The following is a 21,152-nucleotide window of genomic DNA, read 5'->3' as shown; positions in this document are numbered from 1 at the left end:
CAAGTGCACTCTGGTATTCTACAGGTGAGAGTGATTTTTCATCCTTTGTTATAACAAGGTCAAGAATTGTGGATTGTCCATTCCTCGCCATCTGTTTGGTTGGTTTATATGCTGGAAGAGAAATGTATCTTGTAGTTTTTGTATAAATTTGTCGACATCCTTGATGAGGCTGACTACGAGAAACTAGGTAAGCCTGCTTTGTCCAGATACAAAACCAAGACAAGGTTAGTACCTTATGGAGGGAGTAAAACCCTCAAAGTTTTAGGAACTTGTACTTTAAAGATAGAAACTCAAATAGTATTTGACACAATAACGTTGCATGTAGTCAAGGGGACATATGGATCCATAATGGGATACCCAACAGCCAGCCGATTATCGATACTCAAAGTATGCCAGGTCCAGGAGCAGCTGGTGGCTACATCGGAGAATATAGAGGATGAAGCTTGTTTCAGAAATCTCTTCAAGGGGATAGGCAAACTAAAAGACCGTAAAGTAAAGTTACACATCAATACCGATGTCGCCCCTGTAGCACAACGACACGGAGGACACCTTTTCATCTGAGGGATAAAGTGAAAGTTGAAATAGACAAGCTAGTCAAGGAGGATATCATCGAGAAGGTCGATGGTGAACCTACACCATGGGTGTCGCCTATAGTAACCCCTCCCAAAAGAAATCCAGACGAGATACGGTTGTGTATTGACATGCGTGAGGCCAATAAGGCTATTGTGAGGGAAAGACACATCATGCCTACAATTGAGGAGCTCATTTTAGATTTAAATGGAGCTACTGTCTTTAGTAAACTTGACCTCAGGAGTGGATATCACCAACTGGAACTTGAAACAGAGTCCAGGTACATTACAACATTTTCTACTCACCTAGGTATATACAGGTATAAACGTCTGAACTTTGGAATATCATCAGCCTCCGAAGTTTTCCAGGAAACTATTAGACAAGTCATTCAGGGGGTAAACGGAGTCAGGAATATATCTGATGACATCATTGTTTATGGAAAGAACACAGAGGAACATGACAGGGTATTGAGAGCAACCCTTGAGAGGCTACGAGACAGTGGTTTGACACTGAACGGTAAAAAGTGTGAATTTCGCAAAGGCAGACTAACCATTTTTGGTGTTGTGTTTAGCAAGGAGGGTATCTCTCCTGATCCAGAAAAGGTCAAGGCCGTCCAAGAGTTTGGGAGACCTCAAAACGTCAAGGAAGTAAAGAGTTTCCTTGTAATGGTGAGCTACAGCTCGAGGACTATGCCACAATTTGCGAGCCCCTACGACGTCTCACACATAATGACGTAACATGGAAGTGGGACGATGCCTGTGAAAAAACATTTGTGATGTTAAAGGACAAGCTTTCTAGTGACATAGTTATGACTTATTATGATCCTAAGCAGCCAGTCGAGGTCAGAGTGGATGCTAGCCCTATAGGATTGGGTGCTGTGCTTGTCCAGGACAAGATTGTATCCTACGCGAGTCGTTCGTTGACGTCCGTAGAGTCGCGTTATAGTCAAGTTGAACGCGAGGCCCTAGCTGTTGTATGGGCTTGTGAACATTTCGATACTTACCTGAGAGGTTTGTGCCACTTTACAGTAGTTACTGATCACAAACCATTGGAGAAGATATGGGAAAAACCAAAACTTCAAAGTCTGAGGATTGAGAGATGGGGACTCAGACTACAACCCTACAAATTCAACATACGGTATGAACCCAGTGAGAAAAAATGTAGCAGACTACATTTCACGACATCCACTACCCGAGAAATTACAGAAATCTGCTCAAGAGGAGGTCGCTGAAATCTACGTAAACTTCAGAGTCATTACCACATGCCATACGCCTTGATGACGTCAGAGAAGCAACGTCACACACTACAGAAGGCGATTGAGTTCGTAAGAAATGGGAGATGGCATGACTTAAAACATGTGCATGAGGAGAATCTACACATGGAGGAACTTGTGTCCCTGAGAAATGTGCGTGATGAAACTTACAGTACATTCTGACAACATTTTATTACGAGATCATCGTATTGTTTTACCTTATACGCTAAGGAATCGTGCTATTAATGTCGCACATGAAGGACAGCAGGGAATGGCAAAGACAAAAGCATTTTTGAGATCAAAAGTTTGGTTTCCAAATATGGATAGTCAAGTTGAGGATGCAGTGAAAGATTGCATAGCCTGTCAAGCTTTGACACCGGAGCCAATGGTTATGGAGCCATTACGTATGTCAGAGTTACCCGCAGGTCCTTGGGAGAACATAAGTATTGACTTTTGTGGACCTTTACCAAGTAGTGATTATCTATTCGTCATGGTTGATGAGTATTCACGCTATCCAGTGGTTGAAATAGTACGTTCCGTGTCTGCGAATGCTACAATACCTGTATTAGACAAGGTACTGAGTATGTTTGGTTGTCCAAAAATCATTAAAAGTGACAATGGCTCACCGTTTAATTCGGATGCATTTCGCAAGTACGCTGAGGACATGGGATTTGATCACCGTCGTATTACACCAAGATGGCCGCTTGCTAACGCACAAGCGGAGAGTTTCAACAAACCGCTCATGAAAATTGTTCGTGCGGCACACTTAGAGAATAAAAACAGGAAACAGGAGATGTTCAGGTTCTTGAGGCAATACCGTGCAACGCCTCACAGAACGACGGGATACACGCCACATAGGCTTATGTTCAACAGAGAACCAAAGACAAAGTTACCCGTACCACAGTCAAATGTGTGTATGTCATCGACTGACCAACAAGTCAGGGAAAGAGACAGTCAGGAGAAATACAAGATGAAATATCAAGCTGATATTCGAAATCAAGCTCGTCCGCGGGAAATAGCCGTGGGAGATACTGTATTGATAAAACAAGACATCAAAGAAAATAAACTTGCGCCCAAGTTTCAGGCACAGCCAAAAGTTGTTTTGGAAAAGAAGGGACCAATGGTTACTGTGACAGGGAATGTAACGAGAATCGTATCGCGATTCAAACGTGTACGGTCAGGAATCCAAGAGTTACCGCCAAAAGGTCCATCTGAGGAAGAGATTGAGGACATCTTGTGGCCAAATTCAGGAGGTGATAGTGTAAATTCATCTCCAGAGAATTCTCAACAGAATGAATCTGTCCATGTCCCACTCAGTGGAAGTCCAGCCAATATGACGGTACCCAGAAGAAGTGGCAGGGACAGAAAACCCAATTTGAAATATGCCAAAGACTTTGTTTAGATTATATAGATTAGTTTATGATGACTCAACTGTGTCTGGGGCATAATAATCCGGGTCAAATAGACCTTATAGTTTATAGTTCAGTTTACATTTTGTTTCGTATTTGAAACTTATAACCGAGTTAACTGTGCAATTTGTTATTCGTATAATTGTTCATCAATATTCAGAGACACTATATAAAACATAACTCCATATAAATTCATATAAGTCTTTAATTTCTAGTCGATTCTACAAAGTGTGTTCAATTGTAATCACATGGACATTTAACTTTAAATTTAAAATGTAATTTAATTTCAATACTAAAAAAGGGAGAGATGTAATGTCTATAACATAATATCTATAAGTTGCGTTCCATACTATGTCCATTCCGTAAAGTATAAACACATTCTGTAATTTGTATGCAACCGGAAACCGGACGTAGTAATGAGGTAATAAATCCAGCATGGCTGACAACATGTTGTTGTTCGAGTAATCTCTCACCATCCGACATTAGTCTACCTGATAACCCTTAGATAACCCAATAACGCTTATATATAGTGGTCGGGTTTGCGCAGTGGTAACATACTTGCCTTTCATCTAGGCGGCCGGGGTTCGATTCCCCGATCGGACGTGAAAAGGTATTGGGTCACCTGCCCGACCACGTGGGTTTTCCCCGGGTAATCCGGTTTCCTCCCCCTCGCGAGCTTCCATCCCGACTAATAAGTGTGATTACTATTTAACAATTAAACGCTTCGTAGATTGTATTTATTCGTAATAAGGGCGTCATGAACATTTATCTGTCACCCAGATTGCATTGATATTGCCAATAAATACAATCTAACAAGCATTTAGTTGTTATATTTACATTAAGATACGTTAAACTTCACTTTCTCTTTGCTTAATCTGGGGTTTAAGTTAAGCTATTTCCCTGTTTGTTCAATTGAAAGAACGGCACATGTGAAATCGATTTCATTGTAGTGTTTGGTTTGCATTCAAATTGATGTTTTATACAAAGCCTCGGCGTGACTATGATCAACAAAGCACCAAAATGACGTCATAATTACGCGATTGTAAGTCGAAATCTTTGCTAGGTTAACGGGCGTCATTCTAATTATCTGTCACACAGATTGCATTGATCTTGCCAATAAATACAGTCTGCAAAGAGTTTAATTGTTAAATAGTAAAATCTCAATATATTGCCGTGCGATTGCCAATATAATGGAGAAAAAAACTAATTCTTAATAACCAAGGAAATATATTACTAGATATATCTCGCGCTAGTTCCATTTACAAGTTAAAAAGCTATGCAACAAAAACTCAATTCCACTTATGCTACCTATTTTTATAATTTCGACGGACGTGTATTTTGTTACAAGGTCTTCGTCCGTCCGTCCGATTTAAGGTTTCTTCCGAGGTCTTCAATGCTGTCAAATCATGTTGAGTCTAACAAGGACAATATGGATTTAATTGGAGGAAATAACTTCTATTTTTTGATATTATGGACATATTTGTTATATATATATATTTTCTACCTATTTTAGACTTTATTTTAGTTTTGTCCAACAATTCTTACCCAGTTTGGACTTTAATTTTTAATCCAAGAATTTCAATCCATTTTGGACTTAATTTAATTTAAGCTAAAGAATACTTTAAATAACAAGCAAACAATCTTTGGATAAAGTCAGACGGCGTATGGTGCATCCGTTGGCGGTGCTCTTGTTTTTTTGTTGACATTGTTCTAGTTATAGAACTTTACGATAGTTAAGTACATAATTAAATAATTTGGTAGGGCTCGTCATGATTATTCATTGTTATAAATTATGGGATTAGTTCTGATCTTACACTTCAGCTAATCTGATATCATATCATAAAACTATCTACAGATTCATGACTAATTCGAGCTATTAACAGGTAATTAGGTTATGCACATGTAATATATCAAAGCGTTGTACTCAGCGAAGCATAACATTTTTTTTCGCCTTACTGATGGCTGGCAGCATCGGTATCTGAGTATAAATAAACCTCTTCAGTTCTTCAACATCTACAGACTGAGACAAGCAGACCACGTCAAGCTGTTACACAGTAAGTAACGCCATATTTTGGGGTTCAGGTGATGGACAAGTTTGTTTTGTATTTTGTTGTTTCCTTTTTTGTTTCCTTTTTTTTGTTATAGGTTTAAAAAATTCAAAGAGCTTACGATTTGCAATGCTTTTCATTGTTGATTTCGTCACTATTTTTACTTGTCAGTATATGTCAGTGGAAACTAGCTTTTCTTTTTCTCTCTCTCTCTCTCTCTCTTTTATAGCTATTTGACACAATGCAATTTATTGTGGCATTCATGTTCGTGATGCTGGCATATGCGACTGCACAGCAGCCGGACAAATTCATGCAAAGGATGATTGCCAAGATGAGGAGAAATGCGGGTGAGGCTGAGGTGGGGGAATCTTTGACTATTGTTGATCGCCTGAACAGGAGAGGGGTCAGTTCCGGCGATGCAAAGAAATTTGTACAAGCTCACAACAAAGTCAGACATCACGCAAGGCCAACACCCAAGGATTTGTCAGACATGGTAAGTTTGAATCAGTATCTTGAGTTCTCAGTTCTCATTAATTTAAGGTGTTGCATGTCTTCGACAATGGAGTAATTATGGCCTATAGATAGCACGAATAGGCTTTATACAAATGTGCATTACAAAAGATACACACTTAACACTATTATCACCCTCCAAAAGATTGAACTTTTTTTTAAAATATGAGATTAATAAATGATGAACTGCGTCCCGAAGAAATCAAATTGCATGTCGCTGCTATATTTGTTTCAGACTTCTAAGGGACTTTCTAAGGGACTTTCTAAGGGACTGTCTAAGGGACTTTCTAAGGGACTTTCTAAGGGACTTTCTAAAGGCGTTTTCTTCAATTGTTGGTGTTAATGACGCCAGATATAGCTCTACCATGTATACCACTTTAAGCAGTTTTGTAACAAGTTTTTAATATATAATGTCGGTTATCTAATACAAGATGATCCCTGAAATCTTCGCGGTACTAATAAAGATTTGGAATAAACAGGATAATTCTTTTCTGGTAATTAGAAAGGGGGCCGCAACTCTTTGTATGGCTATCATGTTTTAATGTAATACTGTTTTCAATCGTAGGCGTGGGATGACACGCTTGCCACTACAGCCCAAAAATACGCAGACAAGTGTATTTGGGGACACAATCCCCATCGTTCAGACAAGAGCAAGTACAATTATGTCGGAGAAAACCTTTTTGTAACGACTGCCCAAGGTCAGTACTCTTGCTTTCCGTTTCAGTTGAAAGATATGGCATTTTTTATACATTTATATCCTTTTAAAACATCTATCATATTTAAAAGTCCATCGGACGTGGATATAGTTCAATCAAAACTCATTCGGTCAAATTCAGCATTATATATATTATATATATTATTATAGATGTTGATTTCTGACGGAACTGATAGCTACATCCACATCGTATGACTCTTCTGTCATTTGACAAGCTTCTAATTCAGAAGATATAGCAATATATTCAGCATACAGCCTTTAGGCATATACAATGACAATTTTAAATGCATAAGAGGGTCTACATTTACTTAATATATAAGAACCACAATGTTGTTTTTTATTAGGTGGAGTGGAACCGTCAGCTGCTGTAGAAGCTTGGGCAGGTGAGGTCAAAGATTATGACTACGAAACCAAGACCTGTAACCCTGGAAGGATGTGCGGGCACTATACCCAGGTGAGTCGTCTTACAACAGATGGATGCTTCTAACACACAAAGTCAAACTAAATACGTATCATCTTTAGTCTCTTTTAACAACTTTCCCCTTAGTGTTTGTTTTGATTTCCAGTGAAAGTCCGTGCAAATTGTATTGCATATCATGACGTCACGACTTGTCTTTGGGATTTGTTTATATTTAGACTTTTAAAGAAGAATACTTTTGTATTTTCTGTAAATTGATTACAACTTCACCTTGATGAAGCATACTGACTAGAGAATGGCTACTGGTCATTCGTGACGATTTTTTTCTTTGTATAATATCTGTGTTAGTATACTTTGTGGATTATATTCTGACTACCACGTTGCTTACACGTGCAAGACCGGAGACGAATTTACAAATGATGAAAATAAATGCACCAGTTGTCTTTATCCAATTCAAAATATCGAATAGAACCTTTCATAAGCCAAACAAAATCACAAGCCGTAGTAGCACCGAGCTAACCATGACCGGACTTTTCACACTGGATTTGGTCCGATTTTTATGATGATTTCTTATCGTTAAAACCATTCGTTTTAATGCAAATCCAGCCTCTGAGACATTAATTTCTGAATTCGTTTTCAAATGGCGGCTGACGTGAGTAGGATGTTTGTGAATTCACCCTTCCAAATCCTCGAGGATGCCTTCCGGACAGATAGAAAATATAACACTGTCTAACATAACACTGTCTAATATAATACTATCTATCATAATACTGTCTAATATAATACTGTCTATCACAACACTGTCTAACATAATACTGTCTAACATAATACTGTCTAACATAACACTGTCTAACATAACACTGTCTAATATAACACTGTCTATCATAATACTGTCTAACATAATACTGTCTAACATAACACTATCTATCATAATACTGTCTAACATAACACTGTCTATCATAATACTGTCTAACATAACACTGTCTAATATAATACTATCTATCATAATACTGTCTAATATAATACTGTCTATCACAACACTGTCTAACATAATACTGTCTAACATAACACTGTCTAACATAACACTGTCTATCATAACACTATCTATCATAATACTGTCTAACATAACACTGTCTATCATAACACTGTCTATCATAATACTGTCTAACATAACACTGTCTATCATAATACTGTCTAACATAACACTGTCTATCATAACACTGTCTAACATAATACTGTCTATCATAACACTGTCTAACATAATACTGTCTATCACAATACTGTCTAATATAATACTGTCTAACATAATATTGTATAACATAATACTGTCTATCATAACACTGTCTATCATAATACTGTCTAGCATAATACTGTCTAACATAACACTGTCTAACATAACACTGTCTAACATAATACTGTCTATCATAACACTATCTATCATAACACTGTCTAACATAATACTGTATAACATAACACTGTCTATCATAATACTGTCTAACATAATACTGTCTAACATAACACTGTCTAACATAATACTGTCTAACATAACACTGTCTATCATAATACTGTATAACATCATACTGTCTATCATAATACTGTATAACATCATACTGTCTATCATAATACTGTCTAACATAATACTGTCTAACATAATACTGTCTAACATAACACTGTCTATCATAAAACTGTATAACATCATACTGTCTATCATAATACTGTATAGCATAATACTGTCTAACATAATACTGTCTAACATAATACTGTCTAACATAATACAATGTACTGTCTAACATAATACTGTCTAACATAAATATCACGACATTATAATGTTTAATGGTTATTTGAATAGCTTGTGTGGCATGATTCTACCCACGTCGGATGTGGTGTGAAGGTTTGCAATACTCTCAAGAACAGTTCCATGAAGAAGGCAACTCTCGTAGTGTGCAACTACGGCCCTGGGTAAGATGTTGTCACCAGTTATCATCTTGATAATTAATATAAGGTGTCGTCATCGGTTGTCATTTTTATAATTAACGTAGATATTGTCATTAGTTGTAATATTTAGAATTAACGTAAGATGTTGTCGTTAGATGTCATCTTTAGAATTAAGGTAATATGTTGTCATTTGTTGTCATCTTTATAATTAACGCAAGATGTTGTCATTAGTTGTCATCTTTAGAATTAACGTAAGATGTTGTCATTAGTTGCCATCTTTAGAATTAACGTAAGATGTTGTCATTAGTTGTCATCTTTAGAATTAACGTAAGATGTTGTCATTAGTTGCCATCTTTAGAATTAAGGTAAAATGATTTCATTGGTTGTCATCTTTAGAATTAACGCAAGATGTTGTCATTAGTTGTCATCTTTAGAATTAATAACCATCAGTTTTACCAGTTAACAATGATAATGATTATACTAATAACCATTTGAAGTGACATTAAACACATTCCGAATTTAATACAATATTGCACTTGCATTTCAGCGGTAACTACGTAGGGGAGTTTCCTTACCCAGCTGCTTAGATGATGGTGAGCAGCATGTCTTCTACCTCGCCCAGTTCCAGGGTAATTATATTTACATTTTTACTAGTTTATTATGAACTTGTGGTTAGTTTGGGAACGAAACACATTATTTGGCATTGCAATATTTTAATATCTCTCAACGATTGTAGTGATTTTTACTATGGGATGTGATTTAGTACATCGAGGTTAAGTGCTGTGATAATATAAACCTAATTATATTTGAATTGTTTACAATCATCCAGCCTAACATAGGAAATCTGGCGAATATTGTGGAGAAAGAGTTTAAAATGGCTTCGAATCATACCTTTAACATTCTGTGTTATGATTTTGTTACCGAAATGTAATAAAACTGTTATGGCGCTTTGATTCTATCGATATGATCATTTATAGAGCTAAGGTAGCCAATATTAATCTCGGCCTTCGACTCAGGCGATATTTGTTATTTAGATAAATCATCTTCTATAAATTATCATATCGATAAAAACAAAGCACATTATACCAAAATTGTATGATAATTATGTAACAAAACATAACAGATGTTTGGAATTTGATTAATTGTTTATTTATATATTCATTCATTCATTCATTCATTCATTCATTCATTCATTTATGTTTAAGTACTAGTCGAAGTCTACAATAAGACAACAACTACCACATCATCTTTTAAACACTGTGTGTGGTCAAATTGTTAAATTAACACTCGTACTAGATCTAATATTTTCGGGTATATTAATATCTAGATATATGCAAAATGACAATAATAATTCATAACTTCACTGTTCAAAGACAATGATAGATGGGCGAATAAGTAGGCAGAGCTTGAATCTACATTTTATTATGTAGCTGGAATGTCGGCATCTCTGCACTGTACATTTTCAACCACGACGCAGATACAAATATACTTATATGTATATTATTATCTTTGACAGTGCTTACCGATTTAGAATTATTTTCTAATATAAAATATATGTAAAGATAAAGAACTCAAAATGGCAATTGCAGTTGATTATTGCTAACGTTTTCAAGTAGTGTATCGACTATCTGCAGGTGAAAACCTTAATGTCACTACTTGAAAACGCTAGCGATAATCAACTGCAAATGGCATTTTGAGTTCTTCGTGCTTATATATTTAAACATTACACAATGATTTAATCAAGTTGAACTATGTATATAATGGTGTTTTTTTTCAATTAACAGATTCCAAGACGACCTACACGCGAATTTTGGATCACACCACATGTATTCCCTACAAACAATGTGTTTAATTGTAAGTGACATGAATTTTAAAATTAAAAAAATAACAATATACTGCTACATTGTTTTATCTCCTTTTCTGTGACCATTATGAAGATTGGTTATGTACCGATAACATACGTTATAATTTAATCTACTCTAAACAAGCCATGTTAAACCCCACTTTTATTGATGGACTCCTTTCTCCTAGAAATCATATTGAGCTGTATATATCACTTAACCAAAAGCAAGGTTACAAAAGACATTTTTATACGATATGTGCCGATGATATGACGTTTTAAGCCAATGGATATGCTGGTTACAAGCAAGATACTATCAACTGACCATGTATGACTTTAGGACAAACTTCAGAGATTATGGTAGGCCGTATAGTGCTACACGACTCATCTACATTCCACCTCGAATTAACTTTTATTACACACTTGATCAATCAAGATAATATCAACGTTGCACCCTTTAGATGGATTAGCTACACCTGTGAGCACACGCAAAATGACGAACAGTGATAGGTCAGCAACGCCACAGAAGGCAGAACGACAGGCCAATAAAATGAGCAAAACAATTGTCATTCAGGATGTTTGATAATGTCCCTAATTACTGTTTTTATTCATTTACGGCAATCATGTCATCTTTATGTATTGCATCCATTCATATTAATGGTTTAAAAGAAAAAAAACAAAACGACACGAGTTATTTTCATGGTTATCTAAAAAGAAATTTAATATAATAACAATACAAGAAACGCATTGGACAGATACAGATGAGTGTGTTTGGGATAAAGAATGGAAGGATATGGGAGGAAAGGATAGTGTATGGAATAACGGTACTTCTTCATCTAGAGGAGTAGCAATATTAACTCAATTAAAATCGAATATTACTGTTTCTGAATCAAGTAGAGACGTAGAAGGAAGATTATTAGAATGTTGCATTAAAAAAGATGATACCCTAGTATCTAATTAGATGAATATATACTCACCAAATACTTGTACAGAAAGAAAAATGTTTTTAACAAATTAGGCGAAACAATAGTAGCAAATTATATTGTTATGGGAGACTTTAATTGCACGCTAAATAATATTTATGATAGAATCCCAGTAACAAATACAAATGATCCAACGTGACAACAATTTAAAAATCTGACGGAAAAAATGTGAGCTCAGAGATTTGTGGCGGGAGCGACACCCCGAAAATAAATAGTTCACATTAAGAAGAGGAAACTCCAGAACTAGAATCGATTACATTTTAGTATCTGACAATTTGTTCAATGGTATGGTTAACTCCAAGATAATTCCGTGCATATACTGTGATCATAATCTGATAACTTCTGAATTAAAAGTCGACCAGGCGAAAGTTGATCCTGGAACATGGAATATGAATACATCAGTGATAGAATCTTTGAAACTTTATGGGTATATTGGAAAACAGAAAAAGTAAAATTAGGAACATCACTGAATGGTGGGAAATAAAGGTTATGATAAGAAAACTTGATATGTGTCAAAAACACTGAATAGGAAAGAAAGTGAACCAAAAAGAAAACGACATGAACTAGAAAAAAATATGAAATTAGATAATCACCAGGAACAAATTGATTCTTTAATTAATGAAATAAAGTCTTACTTCAAACAAAGGATAGAATGACATAGAATTAGGTCTAGAAGCATAAATTTTGTGGACAATGAAACGATATATTTTGCAACTTAGAGAAAACTAAGGCAAAAGAAAAGTTATGGCACAGAATAAAGGCAGGAGATGGTAATTATAAAGATGGTATAACGGCAATTTTAGATAAACAAACAAAGTTTTATTAAAACCTTTTACATCCACGGGTTGGGACAGAGATGCTGCGAATTCGCTAGTAGAAAACGTTAATGCTAAATTGACAGATGCTCAGAAAGATGAGCTGGAGAGAGATATAACTGAAAAAGAAATACAAAATAGTATCGGTCAAATGAAGAAGAAGACATCTCGAGGTGAATACGGTATTGCTTCTGAATTTTATCAACAATACTGGTACTTAATAAAAGAAGGATTTTTTAAGCGGTTTTAAAAGAAATATTTACATCAAATAAACTATCGGAATCTCAAACTAGGTATGTTTACCTTACTATACAAAATGTGGGAACGTGAAATAATTCAAAATTGGAGACCGTTGACTTTACGAAACGTTGATTACAAGATAATAGCGAAAACACTAGCTAACAGAAGAAAAACCCATTTAAAAGATACAATTTACCCATATCAGATCTACCTATAGGTCAAGAGTTTAAACCAAATTTCACGTTCTAATCGCCTGTATAGCCACTCAAAACAACGTACTATCCCCTTAGTAAAGCCTGGATAGACCACACCTCTTTAACAGACAGTAAAACCTCGATAGTCTGCCACTCTTCAACAGACAGTAAAACCTCGATAGTGTGGTATCCCATATATAAATGTATTTGTAAAGTATGAAGTTAAGTAACGGGACATAACTCGTATGACTATGTCTTCTCTAATATTGGAACTCTCCGATGTAAAATGGATTCCCATGAGTTTTACATGTGACACGTGAATCATCCAGGTTAAATCCGGAGATATGGACCATCCAAGTACATGAAGCACGATAGATGCTACAATTGGCGACGAGGATCAAACTGTATACAGTGTACATTTAATTGGTTAAAATGGCGACTTACATGGAAATTGGAGGTGTTCCTAATCTTGATTGCCACGGCGATTCATCAGCCATTTCTCAGAGAAGGGGGAAAAGGAAAAGGACATTTGAACTGTTTGTTGTGGGGAAAGGGAAAACGGATCCTACACAGAAAAGGGCGTTATTACTCCATTGTGCCGGGATGAGGGTGCAAGAAATTTTTTGACACCCTAGCTGACACTGGAGAGGCGAAGGATTACACCCTGGTGGTACGGAAACTTAATGATTACTTCGCACCCCAAAGAAACATCTCGTTCGAAAGACACCAGTTTAAGCAACTTAAGCAAGATTCCGGTGAGTCTGTCGAACAATTTATCACTCGATTGCGAGACAAAGCCATGACATGTGAATTTGGGGATAGTAAAGATGATCAAATTCGAGACCAAGTAATAGATAAGTGTACATCGATACAACTACGAATGAAATTTCTAGAAAAAGGAGGAACATTGACTCTAACAAAAATACAGGAAACGAGAAGATAATATGATTTAAATTATAATTTGCTTGGTTCCAGAATTATCTCTCTGACAGAATGCAAAGAGTCTGTACTGAGGGATACCATTCTCAATTTAAATTTGTTAATGCAGGGGTACCCCAAGGGTCTGTTCTTGGCCCACTTCTTTTTCTTCTTTACATTAATGATGTCACAGAAAATATATCTACTAATATTAAACTTTTTGCAGATGACACATCCCTATATGTTATTATTGATAATGATCCGGTACAAGCAGCCCAATCATTAACAACTGACCTAAATACTATGAGTGAGTGGGCAAACACATGGGACATAAAATTCAACCCAAATAAAACAAAATCTATAATCTTTTCCAGGAAACAAAACACAAACCACCCCATAATAACGTTTCAAAACAGTCAAATTACAGACACTAGATCACACACACATTTAGGACTAACTTTCAAAGATGATGCCTCATGGAATCAACATATTCAGATAATTTATGAAAAAGCTTATAGCAGACTTAACATTCTTCGCTACATCAAAACTAAAGTCAACAGAAAAACATTAGTTACAATCTATACAGCATTTATAAGACCAATTTTGGAATATGCAGACATTGTCTGGGATAATTGCACCCAACAATTATCTGAACTTTTGGAATCCATACAGTTAGAAGCAGCAAGAATTATCACAGGACTCAGATCAGGAACCTCACATCATAAACTGTATACCGAACTTGGTTGGGAATCTCTGGCAGCCAGACGAGAAAAACACAAATACATCATGATGTACAAACTAATGCATGGACACGCACCAACTTATTTACAACATGTACTCACTTCTTTTACTAACATTCCCAATCAAAATCACTATCCTCTCCGTCACACAAGACAATTTAACCCGCCATTATGCAGAACTAATAACTATTATGACAGTTTCTTTCCTCTTATGTGTCGCACAATTAATTCTAATGCTAACCTTTTTTGATTCTCCTACACTTGTAAACTTTAAACATAAACTAGATAAAGATAAAGTGTCTGATATAGACTCTCTCAAAATTTTTAAATCTGAAGGGGAAAGAAGGGCCAATATTATTCTTTGTCAGCTTAGAAATTATTGCAGTGATTTAAAATTTGATTTACATCATGACCACCTCACAGACAGTCCTGCTTGTAACTGCTCAGACGCACTTGAGACAGTTTCTCACTTTTTCCTTGAATGTCGCTTTTACAATGATCTACGTAATAACCTTTTTCAAGTTCTTAATAATTATACACATGATCATAACCATATTAGTATTGACATTTTCCTATATGGATGTCCTATCTGTAATATTTTCATAAATAGGCAAATTCTAAATAACATTCATTATTTTATAGGGAAGTCTAAAAGATTCAAAAACTTCATCTTATAGTGAGTCACTTCACAATGACCATGCTAATTAATTAATAAATAAATTTGTTTATTATGATTATTATGACATCTATTTTATTTGAAGCTTTTAATCCATGATATCTGAGGCCAGTTGAACATGCGAAATAAATTAGTTTAGTATTAATAAATTTACCTTCAATGATCTTGTTTGTTATTTATATTGTAATTAATTTGTTAAAATCATGTGCATGCATTACAATTATAGACCATATCCTTATTATATTAAGCATCAAACAGTTTGGGTGGTGATGACCTGTGCAGTAATTGCACATGGACTTTTGGTCTAGCCACTCAACTGTAGTTAAATTAGATAATTTGTATGTGCACGGTTAGTTATACTTCTTACTAATTAATTTCAACTACATGTATATACTAAACATTGACTATGTTTGTAGCTATTGTACTTTGTGTGAGTGGATGTGTTGTATGTGTTCTAAATTCTTGTGTTATCTTAAGCTTGTTATAATTTCATTCAAATGAGTTACCTCCCCTTATATAGTTATTGTTATCATTTGTGTATATGTTTATAAAATTTCATATCACATATCATAATTATCATATAATGAATATTGATTTGTTAAACTTGTTCGACCTATGGAGAGAATTTATATAGGCTTTAGCCTGTTATTCAATCCAACTGACTTTTCCATCTGTCAATAAAATTTGTTGAAATGAAAAAATGAAGATAATATGAAGCGGCCGAGAGACAAGCTGGAGTCATGCAAGACGAAACTGTACACGCAGTCAGAAAGGGACACAAATCGGGTAACCGTACATATGGGTCAAATGAACATGTTACTTCCAGTAACCATGGCAACAAGTCTCAAGTATGCTTCCGGTTGGGAGACAAGGACATTATTCAAAAGATAAGGAATGTCCAACCCGGAATAAATGCATAAATGTCAGAAAATGGGACATTTCCAAAAGTGTTGTAAGACTAAGGTAATGAACTATGGTAATAACATGCCTAAAGGACGTACAGAGAAACTTGTACAAGAGCAGGATTCTGAGGAGTTCAATGACAACTTTGTGTTAAGTGTATCAAGGGATCCGATAGGAGAACAAGTTCGGGTAACAGGTGGAGGAGTACCCATTTCTTGTACTGTTGATTCTGGTGCAAGGGTTAACAGGATAGACCGAGGACTCTGCGAAAAGCTGAAAAAGTTTGCTTTGAGGCAGACGTCATGTTTGAAGACCAGGTTGTACCCAGAGTAATGTTTTATGTCCTGGAAGGAATGGGTCAACCACTGATTGGGAAGACTACTGCTACAGATTTTGGAGTTCTTAGAGTAGGTAATGAGAACATTTGTACTGTTGAACAAAATATTAGCAGGGCTGAGCTTCTGAAGAAATATAGTGTTTCACAGGGATTGGGAAGCTGAAGGATTATCAAATGAATATTGTAATGGACGAGACAGTACAGCCCGTTGTTCAACCATTAAGGCGTATTCCATATCATTTGAGGGATAAACTAGAGGCCAAGATACAGGAGCTTGAGTCACTAGACATTATTGGGAAGTTGAGGAACCCAGTGCATGGGTAAGTCCAGTTGTTATTATCCTCAGTCAAATGGAGAGATAAGACTTTGTATGGATATGCGTAGGGCTAATGAAGCTGTTATTCAGGAACGGTACCCAATACCAACAATTGATGAACTAACTACAGGACCTGAATCAAAGTAAGGTATTCTCCAAACTTGATATTCGCTGGGCGTACCCCCAGATTGAGTTAACACCAGAATCACGCAGCATTACAACATTCCAAACTCACCAAGGCATGTATCGGTTTAAAAGACTTATGTTTGGCATTAGTTGTGCCGCAGAGTTGTATAATAAAATCATACAACAGGTTCTGAGAAATTGTCCAGGTGTCAATAGTATATTTGACGACATTGTTGTACATGGAGCGTCACAGAGCGAACACAACAAGAACTTGGATAAACCCCTACAAACACTTCGTGAAAAGGGATTGACATTAAACTTGGATAAATAACAGTTTAATATGCCACAGATCACATTTATGGGACATGTGCTGTCTGGGCATAGAATTGGTTTAAATAAAGATAAAGTCAAAGCAGTTGTGAACGCAAGGCAACCATCAAATGCTGGGGAGGTCAGAAGTTTTCTGGGTTTGGTCAATTTTAGCTCAAGGTTTTTACCCAATCTGGCAACCGTATCAGACAGTTGACTCGGAAAGAAACACCATTTAATTGGGGTCCGGCTCAGGAACAGTCATTTCAGAAACTTAAGGAGTTGTCGTCAAATGCATGTGTTTTAGGATTTTTCCACCCTAAAGCCAAGACACAGGTTATTGCTGACGCGTCACCTGTAGGATTAGATGGAGTTCTAGTGCAGGAGCAGGAAAATCACTCACGTATAATCTGTTATGCGAGTAGAAGTCTAACTGACATTGACGGAAATATTCACAGACGGAGAAAGAGGCATTAGGGATTGTTTGGGCATGTGAGAGTACTTATCTGGACAGGAATTTGAACTTGTTACTGATCACAAGCTACTACATTTCATTTTTTCACAGAAATTAAAACCCTGTGCTCGTGAAGAACGTTGGATATTACACTTACAGTCGTACACATACATGGTGAAATATATTCCTGGACCTCAAAATATCGCGGACTGTCTATCCAGATTGATTTCAGCGTCCTCAGACTCTGAGGAACCAAAACGAAATGATGCAGAGACATATATCAAGCAGATTGCAGAGAACTCGACTCCTGTTGCTATGACAACACGCGACATCGAACGCGCCTCAGGAGATGACCAGGAATTAGAAGCTCTACGGGAATGCATTGTTAATGGCAGGTGGTCCGAGATTCCCTACAAGGATTACATACCTGTACGATCAGAACTGTGTGCGATAGGGAAACTTGTGTTGCGTGGGACACGTATTGTGATTCCTGAATCTCTTCGAGAAAGTGTACTTAACCTAGGTCACGAAGGACACCCAGGCATTGTTGCGATGAAACAACGAATAAGGTCAAAGGTTTGGTGGCCAAAAATGGACAAACATATTGAGAAACATTGTCAGTCATGTTACGGATGTCAATTAATGGCTAAACCATCAAATCCAGAACCCATGGCTAGGACAGAATTACCATCAGGTCTTGATTTTGACATAGATATTTAGGACCTCTTCCAAGTGACGACAATTTACATGTGTTAGTAGACTTCTTCTCCAGATGGGTCGATATCACCGTTATGAAGTCAACTACAAGTGACAAGGTCATTGCAAGTCTGAAAACTACATTTGCTACACATGGCATTCCAGCCTCGATCCGTACCGACAATGGTCCACAATTTATAAATGGGGATTTCAAGCAGTTTCTTCAAGAATATGGTATAATCCATAAACGTACTACCCCGCTCTGGCTTCAAGCCAATTGTGAAATTGAACGCCAGAATCGTTCTCTATTTAAACGACTCAAGATTGCTCAACATGAACGCAAAGACTGGAAAAAAGAACTACAAACCTATCTTGTTATGTATCGGTCCACACCCCGCGACTCCAGCACGGTTATTATTTGGCCACTATTTAACAGACAGTAAAACCTCGATAGACCACCACTCTTTAACAGACAGTAAAGCCTCGATAGACCGACACTCTTTAACAGACAGTAAAGCCTCAATAGACCACCACTTTTTAACAGACAGTAAAGACTCGATAGATCACCACTCATTAATATACAGTAAAGTCTCGATATATCGCCACCCTTTAACAGACACTTAGGTCTCGATAGACTGCCACTCTTTAACAGACAGTAAATCCTCGATAGACCACCAAATTTTAACAGACAGTAAAACCTCGATTGACTTTAACGCCTCAATAGACCACCACTTTTTAACAGACAGTTAAGACTGGATAGACCACCACTCATTAATATACAGTAAAGTCTCGATAGATCGCCACCCTTTAACAGACACTTAGGTCTCGATAGACTACCACTCTTTAACAGATAGTAAATCCTCGATAGACCACCAAATTTTAACAAACAGTAAAACCTCGATTGACCGCCACTCTTTAACACACAGTAAAGTCTCGATAGATCGCCACCCTTTAACAGAAAGTAAAGCCTCGATAGACCACCACTCTTTAACAGACAGTAAAACCTCGATAGATCGCCACTCTTTAACAGACAGTTAAGTTTCGATAGACTGCCACTGTTTAACAGACAGTTAAGTCTCGATAGACTGCCACTCTTTAACACACAGTACCACCTCGATAGACCACCAACTTTTAACAGACAGTAAAACCTCGATTGACCGCCACTTTTTAACAGACAGTTAAGTCTCGATAGATCGTCACCCTTAAACAGACAATAAAACCTCGATAGACCACCACTCTTTAACAGACAGTAAAGCCTCAATAGACCACCACTTTTTAACAGACAGTAAAGACTGGATAGACCACCACTCATTAATATACAGTAAAGTCTCGATATATCGCCACTCTTTAACAGACACTTAGGTCTCGATAGACTGTCATTCTTTAACGGATAGTAAATCCTCGATAGACCACCAAATTTTAACAGACAGTAAAACCTCGATTGACCGCCACTCTATAACACACAGTGAAGTCTCGATAGACCGACACTCTTTAACAGACAGTTAAGTCTCGATAGATCGTCAACCTTCAACAGACAATAAAACCTCGATAGACCACCACTCTTTAACAGACAGTAAAACCTCGATTGACCGCCACTCTTTAACACACAGTAAAGTCTCGATAGATCGCCACCCTTTAACAGAAAGTAAAGCCTCGATAGACCACCACTCTTTAACAGACAGTAAAACCTCGATAGCTCGCCACCCTTTAACAGACAGTTAAGTTTCGATAGACTGCCACTGTTTAACAGACAGTTAAGTCTCGATAGACTGCCACTCTTTAACACACAGTACCACCTCGATAGACCACCAACTTTTAACAGAAAGTAAAACCTCGATTGACCGCCACTCTTTAACACACAGTAAAGTCTCGATAGATCGCCACCCTTTAACAGACAGTTAAGCGTCGATAGACCGCCACTCTTTAACAGACAGTAAAACCTCGATATATCGCCACTCTTTAACAGACAGTTAAGTTTCGATAGATCGCCACCCTTTAACAGACAGTAAAGACTGGATAGATCACCACTCATTAATATACAGTAAAGTCTCGATAGATCGCCACCCTTTAACAGACAGTGAAGTCTCGACAGATTGCCACCCTTTAACAGACAGTAAAGCCTCGATAGACCGCCACCCTTTAACAGACAGATAATTCTCGATAGACCGCCACTATTTAACAGACAGTTAAGTCTCGATAGATCGTCACCCTTAAACAGACAGTAAAACCTCGATAGACCACCACTCTTTAACAGACAGTAAAGCCTCAATAGACCACCACTTTTTAACAGACAGTAAAGACTGGATAGACCACCACTCATTAATATACAGTAAAGTCTCGATATATCGCCACTCTTTAACAGACACTTAGGTCTCGATAGACTGTCATTCTTTAACAGATAGTAAATCCTCGATAGACCACCAAATTTTAACAGAAAGTAAAACCTCGATTGACCGCCACTCTATAACACACAGTTAAGTCTCGATAGACCGACACTCTTTAACAGACAGTTAAGTCTCGATAGATCGTCAACCTTAAACAGACAATAAAACCTCGATAGACCACCACTCTTTAACAGACAGTAAAACCTCGATTGACCGCCACTCTTTAACACACAGTAAAGTCTCGATAGATCGCCACCCTTTAACAGAAAGTAAAGCCTCGATAGACCACCACTCTTTAACAGACAGTAAAACCTCGATAGATCGCCACCCTTTAACAGACAGTTAAGTTTCGATAGACTGCCAC

The 21,152-nt window shown here is 36.9% G+C and overlaps 4 protein-coding genes across 4 annotated transcripts; all 4 read left to right on the top strand.

Annotated features, from left to right (window-relative positions):
- Nucleotides 1–2,141: 2,141 nt before the first annotated feature.
- LOC117334006 (uncharacterized protein K02A2.6-like) lies at nt 2,142–3,224 on the top strand. Its single transcript, XM_033893425.1, has one exon. The coding sequence runs from the start codon at nt 2,142–2,144 to the stop codon at nt 3,222–3,224; it is 1,083 nt and encodes a 360-aa protein (XP_033749316.1).
- Nucleotides 3,225–5,169: 1,945 nt separating this feature from the next.
- Nucleotides 5,170–10,734, top strand: LOC117333845 (peptidase inhibitor 15-A-like). The gene is made up of 7 exons (XM_033893261.1): nt 5,170–5,285; nt 5,509–5,772; nt 6,355–6,487; nt 6,849–6,958; nt 8,772–8,881; nt 9,405–9,486; nt 10,642–10,734. The coding sequence occupies exons 2-6, from the start codon at nt 5,521–5,523 to the stop codon at nt 9,442–9,444; spliced, it is 645 nt and encodes a 214-aa protein (XP_033749152.1). The 5' UTR covers nt 5,170–5,285; nt 5,509–5,520; the 3' UTR covers nt 9,445–9,486; nt 10,642–10,734.
- Nucleotides 10,735–16,519: 5,785 nt separating this feature from the next.
- LOC117334005 (uncharacterized protein K02A2.6-like) lies at nt 16,520–17,276 on the top strand. The gene is made up of 2 exons (XM_033893424.1): nt 16,520–16,573; nt 16,950–17,276. The coding sequence occupies exons 1-2, from the start codon at nt 16,520–16,522 to the stop codon at nt 17,274–17,276; spliced, it is 381 nt and encodes a 126-aa protein (XP_033749315.1).
- A 603-nt stretch (nt 17,277–17,879) lies between these two features.
- On the top strand, nt 17,880–18,428 carry LOC117334004 (uncharacterized protein K02A2.6-like). The gene has a single exon (XM_033893423.1). It carries the CDS (start codon nt 17,880–17,882, stop codon nt 18,426–18,428), a length of 549 nt encoding a protein of 182 aa, XP_033749314.1.
- Nucleotides 18,429–21,152: the final 2,724 nt, after the last annotated feature.

The sequence above is a fragment of the Pecten maximus genome, chromosome 9, assembly GCF_902652985.1.
Source record: "Pecten maximus chromosome 9, xPecMax1.1, whole genome shotgun sequence".
Taxonomy (NCBI): Eukaryota; Metazoa; Mollusca; class Bivalvia; order Pectinida; family Pectinidae; genus Pecten; species Pecten maximus.
The sequence above is the reverse complement of the archived record's forward strand: the minus strand, read 5'-3'. Positions and strand labels throughout refer to the sequence as shown.

Coding starts and splice junctions, on each gene's coding strand:
- LOC117334006 (XM_033893425.1), top strand. CDS start 2,142: ATGGATAGTCAAGTTGAGGATGCAGTGAAAGATTGCATAGCCTGTCAA.
- LOC117333845 (XM_033893261.1), top strand. CDS start 5,521: ATGCAATTTATTGTGGCATTCATGTTCGTGATGCTGGCATATGCGACT. Junction 6,488..6,848: donor TTTTGTAACGACTGCCCAAG/GTCAGTACTCTT, acceptor GTTTTTTATTAG/GTGGAGTGGAACCGTCAGCT. Junction 6,959..8,771: donor TGTGCGGGCACTATACCCAG/GTGAGTCGTCTT, acceptor TTATTTGAATAG/CTTGTGTGGCATGATTCTAC.
- LOC117334005 (XM_033893424.1), top strand. CDS start 16,520: ATGGGTCAACCACTGATTGGGAAGACTACTGCTACAGATTTTGGAGTT. Junction 16,574..16,949: donor CAGATTTTGGAGTTCTTAGA/GTAGGTAATGAG, acceptor AACTAACTACAG/GACCTGAATCAAAGTAAGGT.
- LOC117334004 (XM_033893423.1), top strand. CDS start 17,880: ATGGTGAAATATATTCCTGGACCTCAAAATATCGCGGACTGTCTATCC.